The 14,269-nt window shown below is 40.1% G+C and overlaps 2 protein-coding genes across 2 annotated transcripts in view; both read right to left on the bottom strand.

Annotated features, from left to right (window-relative positions):
* Positions 1-6,850, bottom strand: part of LOC139365211 (NLR family CARD domain-containing protein 3-like) — a 28,023-nt gene extending 21,173 nt beyond the window's left edge. Inside the window, exon 1 of the mRNA XM_071102685.1 lies at positions 6,684-6,850. Coding sequence (XP_070958786.1) covers positions 6,684-6,850 — 167 coding nt within the window. The remainder of the gene's footprint in view (positions 1-6,683) is intronic.
* Positions 6,851-11,842: 4,992 nt separating this feature from the next.
* LOC139423617 (NLR family CARD domain-containing protein 3-like) overlaps positions 11,843-14,269 on the bottom strand; it is a 33,606-nt gene continuing 31,179 nt past the window's right edge. Inside the window, exon 11 of the mRNA XM_071175201.1 lies at positions 11,843-11,887. Coding sequence (XP_071031302.1) covers positions 11,843-11,887 — 45 coding nt within the window. The remainder of the gene's footprint in view (positions 11,888-14,269) is intronic.

Raw genomic sequence — 14,269 nt, 5'->3', positions numbered from 1 at the left:
GCTTGAGAGGCTCTGCAGAGAAGAATGCGAGAAACTCTGCATAATACAGGTGTGCCAAACTTGTAGCATCATACCCAAGAAGATATCACTGCCAAAGGTGATTCAACAAAGTACTGAGTAAAGTGTCTGACTATTTATCTAAATGTTCTGTTCTTGCTTTGTCATTATTGGGTATTGTGTGTAAATTGATCAGGACAAAAAAAGTATATATTATCAATTTTAGAATAAAACAACTTTGAAAAAGGCAAGGGGTCTGGAAACTTTCCGAATGCACTATTCTCTATGTAACAAATATATCCCCCCTCTCCTTCTCCTCCATCACCAATATGCAACAGATATATCCCCCCTCTCCTTCTCCTCCATCACCTATATGTAACAGATATATCCCCCCCTCTCCTTCTCCTCCATCACCTATATGTAACAAAATATCCCCCCTTTCCTTCTCCTTCATCACCTATGTGTAATAATATATCCCCCTCTCCTTCTCTCCATCACCTATATGTAACAGATATATCCCCCCTCTCCTTCTCCTCCATCACCTATATGTAACAGATATATCCCCCCTCTCCTTCTCCTCCATCACCTATATGCAACAGATATATCCCCCCTCTCCTTCTCCTCCATCACCTATATGTAACAGATATATCCCCTCTCCTTCTCCTCCATCACCTATATGTAACAGATATATCCCCCTCTCCTTCTCCTCCATCACCTATATGTAACAGATATATCCCCCCTCTCCTCCATCACCTATATGTAACAGATATATCCCCTCTCCTTCTCCTCCATCACCTATATGTAACAGATATATCCCCCCTCTCCTCCATCACCTACATGTAACAGATATATCCCCCCTCTCCTCCATCACCTACATGTAACAGATATATCCCCCCTCTCCTCCATCACCTACATGTAACAGATATATCCCCCCTCTCCTCCATCACCTATATGTAACAGATATATCCCCCTCTCCTTCTCCTCCATCACCTACATGTAACAGATATATCCCCCCTCTCCTCCATCACCTATATGTAACAGATATATCCCCCCATGTGGGGCAGCAGGTTGTTTTTACTGGGTTTTTACTGGGATTTTAAAGTTACTTCACATTTGACACTCCATTTTCTCTGAAACGGAAGATAATTGAACTAGGATACTTTGTCACTAGATATAACAGATACTACTACAAAGCTTGATTTTGGTCTTAGCCCATCTTTCACCAAATGTGTAGCGGCAGTTTGCAATTGTACGCCATAATAGCTGTGCACATAATCCTAATTCCTCTTTATGGACTACATTTGAACATTGTCTTCTCATAAGGTGTGAACTGGTATGGTCAGCTTGAATTTTAACAATGCTGGTTATACATCTTGTTGACATTCATCCAAAGACACGTTGACTTGCATTACCCTTTCACTGCAGAAAATGTTTCTCATGAAATCATGTGATTTATAGTTAGAGGAAAGGATTCCTGTAAACGAGGCCTGCTACAAGCAGGAACCACATTATGGACGAACCAGAAATGTGACATATCTGTTTGATAGTAACCCTAAATGATGAATGTGTGAACTATCTTTTCATCTTTTTGGTAATGAACTGGCAGAACAGGTTTAAGCAAAGTATGGTGTCATTGTTTTCAGAAAAGTGTACCCATGGCGATAGGAGGGACAGGAGGCAGATTAAGGCAAAGAGCCACCTGAACTACTGTCCTACAAAGGCAAAGAGCAGCTACACTGACAGTGAATCTGAGACAAATGTTTCTTTTGCTCTCCATGCATATCAACCACGACCAATGACCTGACCTATGACCCCTAAAAAATGGATACTGCACTCTGCCTTTGTTTGACCTTAAACAGCGATATGGGTAATGCAAAAGCAAAGTGCAGTATCTTGAAATCTAAATGTGTTGATCCAACTTTCATGTTGGTTTTCTGTTGGATGGAAACAGTTTGAGAGTTCCAACCACATTCAACTGTATTTAAATGAATTGAAACCTTTATTTAACTAGGCCAGTCAGTTAAGAACAAATTCTTATTTACAATGACGGCCTGTTCAGGCCAAACCTGGATAACGCTGGGCCAATTGTGCGCCGCCCTATGGGACTTCCAATCAAGGCTGATACAGCCTGGATTTGAACCAGGGACTGTAGTGATGCCTCTTGCACTGAGATGCAGTGCATTAGACCGCTGCTCAACTCAGAAGCCCCTAATGGTGTTATGTAGTTTTGTTTTCCTGTTTTGGCCAACAATTTTTGGGCCATGAGGTTATTTCATTAAATATACTAAAAGATTACTATCAATTCTGTCATTTTCTTTATGTTAGCTATTATTTATATATTTTGTTTGCCCTCTTTTTTACCATTATCTGGGTATTTGCGTTTCAATATGAGTTCAACCGTTGTGCCATGTTTATTCTGGTGATAACTGAATCACTGGCTGTCTCATTTTTTATTTTATTTTACCTTTATTTAACTCGACAAATTCTTATTTTCAATGACGGCCTAGGAACAGTGGGGGCAGAACGACCCCCTAGTCAGCTCGGGGGTTTGAACTTGCAACCTTCCGGTTACTAGTCCAACACTTTAACCACTAGGCTACCCTGCCGCCCCTCATGGAGTGTGTGAGGGTGGTTGACATGGTGGTATGGCCTGATGTCGGAGTCTGATAGAATAACAAGGAAAACCTCAGTAACTGCAGTAAAACATGGTGGTATGGCCTGATATCGGAGTCTGATAGAATAACAAGGTAAAACCTCAGTAACTGCAGTAAAACATGGTGGTATGGCCTGATATCGGAGTCTGATAGAATAACAAGGTAAAACCTCAGTAACTGCAGTAAAACATGGTGGTATGGCCTGATATCGGAGTCTGATAGAATAACAAGGTAAAACCTCAGTAACTGCAGTAAAACATGGTGGTATGGCCTGATATCGGAGTCTGATAGAATAACAAGGTAAAACCTCAGTAACTGCAGTAAAACATGGTGGTATGGCCTGATATCGGAGTCTGATAGAATAACAAGGAGAACCTCAGTAACTGCAGTAAAACATGGTGGAATAAAGTAAAATGGCAGCACTTACTGCTGTTTCCTTGGTTTTTACTGGAATTTGGTCATTTGACACTCTATTTCCTCTGAAACAGAAGGCAATTGAACCAGGACACTTTGTCCCAAGATAAAACAGATACTACTAAGTTTGATTTTGGTCTTGGCCAAACTTGAGTTTGAAGATAGAGGAAGCAACATCCCAAAAAATAAACAAAAAAAGATTTGCCCTTATAATAAAGTATTGCATGTATCTATCAATGCATTTGCAGACTAATGTAAAACAGCCTCCCATTCCTAAAGTGGATAGTAATACGTTATTAACTATATATATAGTCAGTTAAATTATTAACCTAATTTATTACTTTCCAATCTACTATTAACTATATATATAGTCAGTTATATTACTAACTTATTACTATCCAATCTACTATTAACTATATATATAGTCAGTTATATTACTAATTTATTACTATCCAATCTACTATTAACTATATATATAGTCAGTTATATTACTAATTTATTACTTTCCAATCTACTATTAACTATATATATAGTCAGTTATATTATTTACCTAACTTATTACTTTCCAATCTACTATTAACTATATATATAGTCAGTTATATTACTAACTTATTACTATCCAATCTACTATTATCTATATATACAGTCAGTTAAATTATTAACTGATTACTATCTACTATTAACAATATATATAGTCAGTTACATTATTAGTAGATGGTATAAGTTAATAATTTAACTGACTATATATATATATATATAGTTAATAGTAGATTGGATAGTAATCAGTTAATAATTTAACTGACTATATATATATATATAGTTAATAGTAGATTGGAAAGTAATACGTTGATAATTTAACTGACTATATATATATATATATATATATATATATATATATATATATATATATATATATAGTTAATAGTATATTGGATAGTAATCAGTTAATAATTTAACTGACTATATGTATAGTTAATAGTAGATTGGAAAGTAATACGTTGATAATTTAACTGACTATATATATATATAGTTAATAGTAGATTGGATAGTAATCAGTTAATAATATATATATAGTGATTATAAAGACAACACTCACTGGGGCTGATGCTCTCTGCTATATAGTGATTATAAAGACAGCACTCACTGGGGCTGATGTTCTCTGCTATATAGTGATTATAAAGACAACACTCACTGGGGCTGATGTTCTCTGCTATATAGTGATTATAAAGACAGCACTCACTGGGGCTGATGTTCTCTGCTATATAGTGATTATAAAGACAACACTCACTGGGGCTGATGTTCTCTGCTATATAGTGATTATAAAGACAACACTCACTGGGGCTGATGTTCTCTGCTATATAGTGATTATAAAGACAACACTCACTGGGGCTGATGTTCTCTGCTATATAGTGATTATAAAGACAACACTCACTGGGGCTGATGTTCTCTGCTATATAGTGATTATAAAGACAACACTCACTGGGGCTGATGTTCTCTGCTATATAGTGATTATAAAGACAACACTCACTGGGGCTGATGTTCTCTGCTATATAGTGATGATAAAGACAGCACTCACTGGGGCTGATGTTCTGTGCAATATAGTGATGATAAAGACAGCACTCACTGGGGCTGATGTTCTGTGCTATATAGTGATGATAAAGACAGCACTCACTGGGGCTGATGTTCTCTGCTATATAGTGATGATAAAGACAGCACTCACTGGGGCTGATGTTCTGTGCTATATAGTGATGATAAAGACAGCACTCACTGGGGCTGATGTTCTCTGCTATATAGTGATGATAAAGACAGCACTCACTGGGGCTGATGTTCTGTGCTATATAGTGATGACAAAGACAGCATTCACTGGGGCTGATGTTCTCTGCTATATAGTGATGATAAAGACAGCACTCACTGGGGCTGATGTTCTCTGCTATATAGTGATGATAAAGACAGCACTCACTGGGGCTGATGTTCTGTGCTATATAGTGATGATAAAGACAGCACTCACTGGGGCTGATGTTCTCTGCTATATAGTGATTATAAAGACAGCACTCACTGGGGCTGATGTTCTGTGCTATATAGTGATGATAAAGACAGCACTCACTGGGGCTGATGTTCTCTGCTATATAGTGATGATAAAGACAGCACTCACTGGGGCTGATGTTCTGTGCTATATAGTGATGACAAAGACAGCATTCACTGGGGCTGATGTTCTCTGCTATATAGTGATTATAAAGACAGCACTCACTGGGGCTGATGTTCTGTGCTATATAGTGATGATAAAGACAGCACTCACTGGGGCTGATGTTCTCTGCTATATAGTGATTATAAAGACAGCACTCACTGGGGCTGATGCTCTCTGCTATATAGTGATGATAAAGACAGCACTCACTGGGGCTGATGTTCTCTGCTATATAGTGATTATAAAGACAGCACTCACTGGGGCTGATGTTCTCTGCTATATAGTGATGATAAAGACAGCACTCACTGGGGCTGATGTTCTGTGCTATATAGTGATGATAAAGACAGCACTCACTGGGGCTGATGTTCTCTGCTATATAGTGATTATAAAGACAGCACTCACTGGGGCTGATGTTCTGTGCTATATAGTGATTATAAAGACAGCACTCACTGGGGCTGATGTTCTCTGCTATATAGTGATTATAAAGACAGCACTCACTGGGGCTGATGTTCTCTGCTATATAGTGCCGAATAAGATATTACTGTTCACTCAATAGCCTATTGCGAGTTGAGGATTTTGATTACCTAAGGACAGGTTACTTGTTTCTATGTCTCCTCTCTTTTGTGTTTACCAGTGATTGTAGACTATTCTGAAATATAGGCCTTTTTTAGATGCTTTTCACTGACAAGCGTAAATAAAAATTCAGCTATTTGATATGCTGAGAGCACCGTTCAAATGACGTGCTTCCAGTCTGCCTGTCAGAATACATTCTTCCGTCTTATGGTTCTCACAACTTGAATGTGCCTGGAGACAAATATTTCACAACAACAAGCCAACTAGGTAAATAGGTAAACTATTCCACTTTGGGGTTGTATCACTAAGATAAAAAAATCTGCTAATTATAAATGTTAAGGAAAGATTTGAATGGAGAAACTGATCTGAGAGCCCTTTCTTTCCATCCTATCAGTATCGACACATGCTCCAAGATGCACTTAGCAACAGTTCTCTCTGCGTGGTGTTTTAGGAAACTGCATGTTATGTCTTCGGCTGTTGTAGGGAAGATGCTTCTTTAAAACACTCCTCCTAAATTCCATCGCTATCGGAAACCAGACCAAGAGAGTTAGTGTACGGTTGGTGTATCTTAATTTGATCATCCTGTAATTGCAGGAATTTTCCTGCACGGCAGGAAATTCGAACTTTCAAATTTATTTAAGGTTTAAAAAGTATTCTAAAGTTCGTAATGTCCATTTTAAAATGCCAGAATGAATTTGCCCTGATGAAAATGTTTTATACACACTGATAAAGGTAATATTGAAGCTACCCACCCATAAACAATCATTTCTGATGGAATTTTAAAAAAAAATTAAAAAATTATGCGATGTATCGTTTTGGAAAATAAAGCCTTCATAAATTCTTAAAGAAAATGTTTATCTCACCTCTTGGCTTTGGTGTCATGTTCCCCAGAGAGACCCATTTCAGCAGGGCCCCCCTCCTCTCTCTCCCCAGAGAGACCCATTTCAGCAGGGCCCCCCTCCTCTCTCTCCCCAGAGAGACCCATTTCAGAGGCAGGGCCCCCCTCCTTTCTCTCCCCAGAGAGACCCATTTCAGAGGCAGGGCCCCCCTCCTCTCTCTCCCCAGAGAGACCCATTTCAGCAGGGCCCCCCTCCTCTCTCTCCCCAGAGAGACCCATTTCAGCAGGGCCCCCCTCCTCTCTCTCCCCAGAGAGACCCATTTCAGCAGGGCCCCCCTCCTCTCTCTCCCCAGAGAGACCCATTTCAGCAGGGCCCCCCTCCTCTCTCTCCCCAGAGAGACCCATTTCAGCAGGGCCACCCTCCTCTCTCTCCCCAGAGAGACCCATTTCAGAGGCAAGGCCCCCTTCCTCTCTCTCTCCAGAGAGACTCATTTTAGAGCTCTGACCCCTAAACAGAGAATGTTGGTTGTGGTTAACACAGTGACAAGAAAATCTGGATTGTAAATTATTCTCTTTCATTCATAAAATTCCAAAAATATTTACAAACAGAAACATCCAAACAGTCAGGTGATTTAATGCGATCATATGAATATTGCTACATTCCCCAACAATAAATAAATCAAAGAGTCACCAACAACAACCTAGAAGAAACAGGTGGGGTTTTAGGAAGGTTTCTCAAAGACACTCCTGGGTGTGTCCAGTAGTGTCCAGCAGAGGAAATGGAGAAGAATATCTAGACTAAGACTGTAAGTAGTGTCCAGCAGAGGAAATGGAGAAGAATATCTAGACTAAGACTGTAAGCAGTGTCCAGCAGAGGAAATGGAGGAGAATATCTAGACTAAGACTGTAAGTAGTGTCCAGCAGAAGAAATGGAGAATAGTATCTAGACTAAGACTGTAAGTAGTATCCAGCAGAAGAAATGGAGAATAATATCTAGACTAAGACTGTAAGTAGTGTCCAGCAGAGGAAATGGAGGAGAATATCTAGACTAAGACTGTAAGTAGTGTCCAGCAGAGGAAATGGAGGAGAATATCTAGACTAAGACTGTAAGTAGTGTCCAGCAGAGGAAATGGAGAAGAATATCTAGACTAAGACTGTAAGTAGTGTCCAGCAGAGGAAATGGAGGAGAATATCTAGACTAAGACTGTAAGTAGTGTCCAGCAGAGGAAATGGAGGAGAATATCTAGACTAAGACTGTAAGTAGTATCCAGCAGAAGAAATGGAGAATAGTATCTAGACTAAGACTGTAAGTAGTGTCCAGCAGAGGAAATGGAGAATAATATCTAGACTAAGACTTTAAGTAGTGTCCAGCAGAGGAAATGGAGGAGAATATCTAGACTAAGACTGTAAGTAGTATCCGGCAGAAGAAATGGAGAATAATATCTAGACTAAGACTGTAAGTAGTGTCCAGCAGAGGAAATGGAGGAGAATATCTAGACTAAGACTGTAAGTAGTATCCAGCAGAAGAAATGGAGAATAATATCTAGACTAAGACTTTAAGTAGTGTCCAACAGAGGAAATGGAGGAGAATATCTAGACTAAGACTGTAAGTAGTGTCCAGCAGAGGAAATGGAGGAGAATATCTAGACTAAGACTGTAAGTAGTGTCCAGCAGAAGAAATGGAGAATAATATCTAGACTAAGACTGTAAGTAGTGTCCAGCAGAAGAAATGGAGAATAGTATCTAGACTAAGACTGTAAGTAGTATCCAGCAGAAGAAATGGAGAATAATATCTAGACTAAGACTTTAAGTAGTGTCCAGCAGAGGAAATGGAGGAGAATATCTAGACTAAGACTGTAAGTAGTATCCGGCGGAGGCTGATGTTTTGGAAGCAACAGTGGGATCCACGGACTGAGGGATCAAGCCAAGCTTTGTATATCATTTATCATGTGGTAACTGCTTGTCAACTTTGCTTCACGTTTGAATTAAACTTTTTCAACTCACTTTTAAATATTAACAAAACAATTTACTTTTTATGGCTGGGTGGCAGTATTGAGTAGCTAGGATGAATAAGGTGCCCAGGGTAAACTGCCTGCTGCTCAGGCCCAGAAGCTAAGATATGCATATTAGTAGTACACTCTGAAGTTTATAAAACTGTTTGAATGATGTCTGTGAGTATAACAGAACTCATATGGCAGGCCAATATCTGAGAAAAAAATCCAACCAGGAAGTGGGAAATATGAGGTTTGTAGGTTTTCAAGTCATTGCCTATCGAATATACAGTGTCTATGGGTTCATATTGCACTTCCTAAGGCTTCCACTAGATGTCAACAGTCTGTAGAACCTTGTTTGAGGCTTCTACTGTGAATGGGGAGAGAATAAGAGCTGATTGAGTCAGGGGTCTGCCATGAGCTGGTCAAGCACGCTCCCGTGAGGGGTAGGTGCATTCCTCTTGATTTCTAAAGACAAAGAAATTCTCCGGTTGGAACATTATTGAAGATTTATGTTAAAAACATCCTAAAGATTGATTCTATACATCGTTTGACATGTTTCTATGTATGGTAATGGAACTTTTTGACTTTTCAGCTGGACCAAGTGATATCGCGTCATGAATTTGGATTTGTGAACTCAAGGCACGAACAACAAGGAGGTATTTGGACATAAATTATGGACTTTATCGAAATTAACAAACATTTATGGTGGAACTGGGATTCCTGGGAGTGCATTCTGATGTAGATCATCAAAGGTAAGTGAATATTTCTAATGCTATTTCTGACTTCTGTTGACTCCACAACATGGCGGTTATCAGTTTGGCTTGTTTTGGTCTCTGAGCGCTGTACTCAGATTATAGCATGTGGTGCTTTTTCCGTAACGTTTTTTAAAAATCTGACACAGCCGTTGCATTAAGCAGAAGTGTATCTATAATTCCATGTATGACACTTGTATCTTTTATCAATGTTTATGATGAGTATTTCTGTAAATTGATGTGGCTCTCTGCAAAATCACTGAATGTTTGGAATGGAACTACTGAACATAACGTGACAATGTAAACTGAGACTTTAAACTTTATCGAACAAAACATACATGTATTGTGTAACATGAAGTCCTATGAGTGTCATCTAATGAAGATCATCAAAGGTTAGTGATTCATTTTATCTCTATTTCTGCTTTTTGTGACTCCTCTCTTTGGCTGGAAAAATGGCTGTGTTTTTCTGTGACTTGGCTCTGACCTAACATAATCGTTTGGTGTGCTTTCGTCGTAAAGCCTTTTTGAAATCGGACACTGTGGTAGGATTAACAACGAGTTTATCTTTAAAATGGTGTAAAATACTTGTATGTTTGAGGAATTTTAATTCTGAGATTTCTGTTGTTTGAATTTGGCGCCCTGCACTTTCACTGGCTGGTGTCATATCGATCCCGTTCCAGCCATAAGAAGTATTAAGATCCATAATTTGATAATTACCAATAACTACAAGAGCCATTCAATTACAATCACTGTTTGAGAAAAAGGAAAACAATTCTAAATATGCCGTCTCAAGATTGAATACAAGTGTGCTATGATTTCAGGAGAGCTTCCTCTGCCATGTGGCTCTGCGCCCTGAGCTATCTGTCCACCTACTATGAAGGTGAAATATCGACACTGAACAAAAATATAAACTCAACATGTAAAGTGTTGGTCCCATGTTTCATGAGCTAAAATAAAAGATCCCAGAAATGTTCCATACGCTAAAAATATTATTTGTCTCACATTATATGCACATATTTGTTTACATCCCTGTTAGTGAGCATTTATCATTGATAACTGATGAGAGAGCAGCGTTGGCTTTCTTACATCCTATCAGTATCGACACAAGCCTCAACGACTCACTTTCTAAATGTTCTGTCTGCATGGTGTTTTGGGAAACAAGCCTCAACGACTCACTTTCTAAATGTTCTGTCTGCTTGGTGTTTTGGGAAACAAGCCTCAACGACCCACTTTCTAAATGTTCTGTCTGCATGGTGTTTTGGGAAACAAGCCTCAACGACCCACTTTCTAAATGATCTGTCTGCATGGTGTTTTGGGAAACAAGCCTCAACGACCCACTTTCTAAATGTTCTGTCTGCATGGTGTTTTGGGAAACAAGCCTCAACGACCCACTTTCTAAATGATCTGTCTGCATGGTGTTTTGGGAAACAAGCCTCAACGACCCACTTTCTAAATGATCTGTCTGCATGGTGTTTTGGGAAACAAGCCTCAACGACTCACTTTCTAAATGTTCTGTCTTCATGGTGTTTTGGGAAACAAGCCTCAACGACCCACTTTCTAAATGTTCTGTCTGCACGGTGTTTTGGGAAACAAGCCTCAACGACCCACTTTCTAAATGTTCTATCTGCATGGTGTTTTGGGAAACAAGCCTCAACGAACCACTTTCTAAATGTACATGTAGTCCAGAACTACCAGTATGCCCATCTTTCCTTCAAAACAACATATTTATCTGACTTTTAATGTTGAAGAGAAATGTGCGCCACAGTTTTAACAGCCATTTTGTAACTAAGTAGGCTAAACACTTACTTTCACTTTCATATGAGAAAATCACGTAACTTTTGACGCCCACTGGTGCAGCCGCCCACTTGGTGGGAATTGTAACACGGCTCACACTGCTCCCTCTGAACAAGAAGGCACATCCCCATGCTTCAACTACTCTGGCCCCTCACATGTCCAGTCATTCTGATGGCCTCACAGCCGCCATACCACTTCTGACACCAATGTAGCAAGTGAACCCGGGTTGGTGGAGTGAAAGGCAAACACACTAGCTTGCATAATAGTATACCCCTCAAGCTATGTTCAGGTTTCAGCATCAACTAGGCATCAACAACCGAGTTATAGACTACTACCTGGGTTGTATTCACTAGTTTACTCCACAGCCAATAGTTGTGCAATGTTGCATCAACGGTTTGCTCTAAACTCTGTACAACGTGACACAAACGGTTTCCGTTGCCAAATGTTTTGCTACGGTGGACACTAATGAATACACACAACCTGTTTTGAGGAAGTGTAAGTTGCTGTTAGTCTTTCCACAATATTTAATTGTTTCTCTTTCACAAAAAATACCTTCCTGACTGAAAAGAGTTAACAGTAGATTAGAAAGAGAACATGATTGTTTGTTGCTTGTTGTCTTTTTAGCCTGTTTTGAGAAGACAAGCCTATAGGCCACCTGTGTTCCCCAGGGTGATCAGTAGGAGATCACCCTGGGGAACACAGGTGGGCACTGAACGAATTCAACCCCCGCATCTAATTTACATCAAATACATTTTAATGAGATTAGGCCTATTATTACACTGTCCAACAAAAATATAATATCATCAACCACATGAATACACATAACAATATCATCAACTATATGAATACACACAACACTATCATCACCTTTATGAATACACATTACAATCATCGTCTTACCTTTTATCTCTGTCTCAACAGAAGCAGAGTCTGAAACGATGCCACAGCGCAATTGAAGGATTATAGAGATAAATGTGTTCGCAATGGAAAGCTTCGATCCCCATTCTTTTTCTTAACTAAGGCCAAAAGCTGCTTTCAAAAGTGTTTCCCCTGTGATTACATGAATAATTGTTTTGGGTTGACTGCTTGCATACTGACCTACAAAGGCAAAGAGCAGTAACAAGTAACAGTCAAACTGAAGATACAAATGGCTTTAAGGTTGTACTGCTGTCCAGCCAAACATGTTGTAAGTGATAATGCACTGATGTAATATCTTCCTATTTTATATATGTCAACCATGACCACTGATCTGACCTACGACCCCTAAAATACTGATACTGCACTCTGCCTTTGTATGAATTTAAACAGCTGTATGGGTAATACAAGAGCAAAGAAATGTAAATGTGTTGATCCAACATTTTGTTGTTTTTCTGTTTGATGGAAACAGTTTGAGAGTTCTAACTACATTCCAACTGTATTAATGGTGTTTTGTAGTTGTGTTGTCATGTTTTGAATGTTGTATTGTAGTATCCCCCAACTGTATTAATGGTGTTATGCAGTGGTGTTGTCATGTTTTGAATGTTGTATTGTAGTATCCCCCAACTGTATTAATGGTGTTATGTAGTTGTGTTTTCATGTTTTGACTGATGTATTGTAGTAACCCTCAAGCTGTTTTTAGCCATAAGGTTATTTAATCACAGAGAATGTTCATAGTTAATAAATATTTGATTTTGTATTACTATCAATGCTGTCATGTTCTTTATGTTATGTTCTTTATGTTAGCTATTATTTCTATATTTTGTTTATCTTTCTGACCATTATCTGGGTATTTACTCTCTCTCACACACACACACACACACACACACACACACACACACACACACACACACACACACACACACAGAATAGGAAAAACAGAATACAAACAGCACATCAACACGTTTCAGAGCTGGTCCTGTCTCCAGGAAACATGTACATTCCTCTGGGGGTAAACCCGTTTCAGAGCTGGTCCTGTCTCCAGGAAACATGTACATTCCTCTGGGGGTAAACCCGTTTCAGAGCTGGTCCTGTCTCCAGGAAACATGTACATTCCTCTGGGGGTAAACCCGTTTCAGAGCTGGTCCTGTCTCCAGGAAACATGTACATTCCTCTGGGGGTAAACCCGTTTCAGAGCTGGTCCTGTCTCCAGGAAACATGTACATTCCTCTGGGGGTAAACCCGTTTCAGAGCTGGTCCTGTCTCCAGGAAACATGTACATTCCTCTGGGGGTAAACCCGTATCAGAGCTGGTCCTGTCTCCAGGAAACATGTACATTCCTCCGGGGGTAAACCCGTTTCAGAGCTGGTCCTGTCTCCAGGAAACATGTACATTCCTCTGGGGGTAAACCCGTTTCAGAGCTCGTCCTGTCTCAAGGAAACATGTACATTCCTCTGGGGGTAAACCCGTATCAGAGCTGGTCCTGTCTCCAGGAAACATGTACAATCCTCTGGGGGTAAACCCGTTTCAGAGCTGGTCCTGTCTCCAGGAAACATGTACATTCCTCTGGGGGTAAACCCGTTTCAGAGCTGGTCTTGTCTCCAGGAAACATGTACATTCCTCTGGGGGTAAACCCGTTTCAGAGCTGGTCCTGTCTCCAGTAAACATGTACATTCCTCTGGGGGTAAACCCGTTTCAGAGCTGGTCCTGTCTCCAGGAAACATGTACATTCCTCTGGGGGTAAACCCGTATCAGAGCTGGTCCTGTCTCCAGGAAACATGTACATTCCTCCGGGGGTAAACCCGTTATCAGAGCTGGTCCTGTCTCCAGGAAACATGTACATTCCTCCGGGGGTAAACCCGTATTAGAGCTGGTCCTGTCTCCAGGAAACATGTACATTCCTCTGGGGGTACACCCGTTTCAGAGCTGGTCCTGTCTCCAGGAAACATGTACATTCCTCTGGGGGTAAACCCGTTTCAGAGCTGGTCCTGTCTCCAGGAAACATGTACATTCCTCCGGGGGTAAACCCGTTTCAGAGCTGGTCCTGTCTCCAGGAAACATGTACATTCCTCCGGGGGTAAACCCGTTATCAGAGCTGGTCCTGTCTCCAGGAAACATGTACATTCCTCTGGGGGTAAACCCGTGATCAGAGCTGG

Source organism: Oncorhynchus clarkii, chromosome 13, assembly GCF_045791955.1.
Source record: "Oncorhynchus clarkii lewisi isolate Uvic-CL-2024 chromosome 13, UVic_Ocla_1.0, whole genome shotgun sequence".
NCBI lineage: Eukaryota > Metazoa > Chordata > Actinopteri > Salmoniformes > Salmonidae > Oncorhynchus > Oncorhynchus clarkii.
Note: the sequence above shows the minus strand (reverse complement) of the source record. Positions and strands in the feature narration are given on the sequence as shown.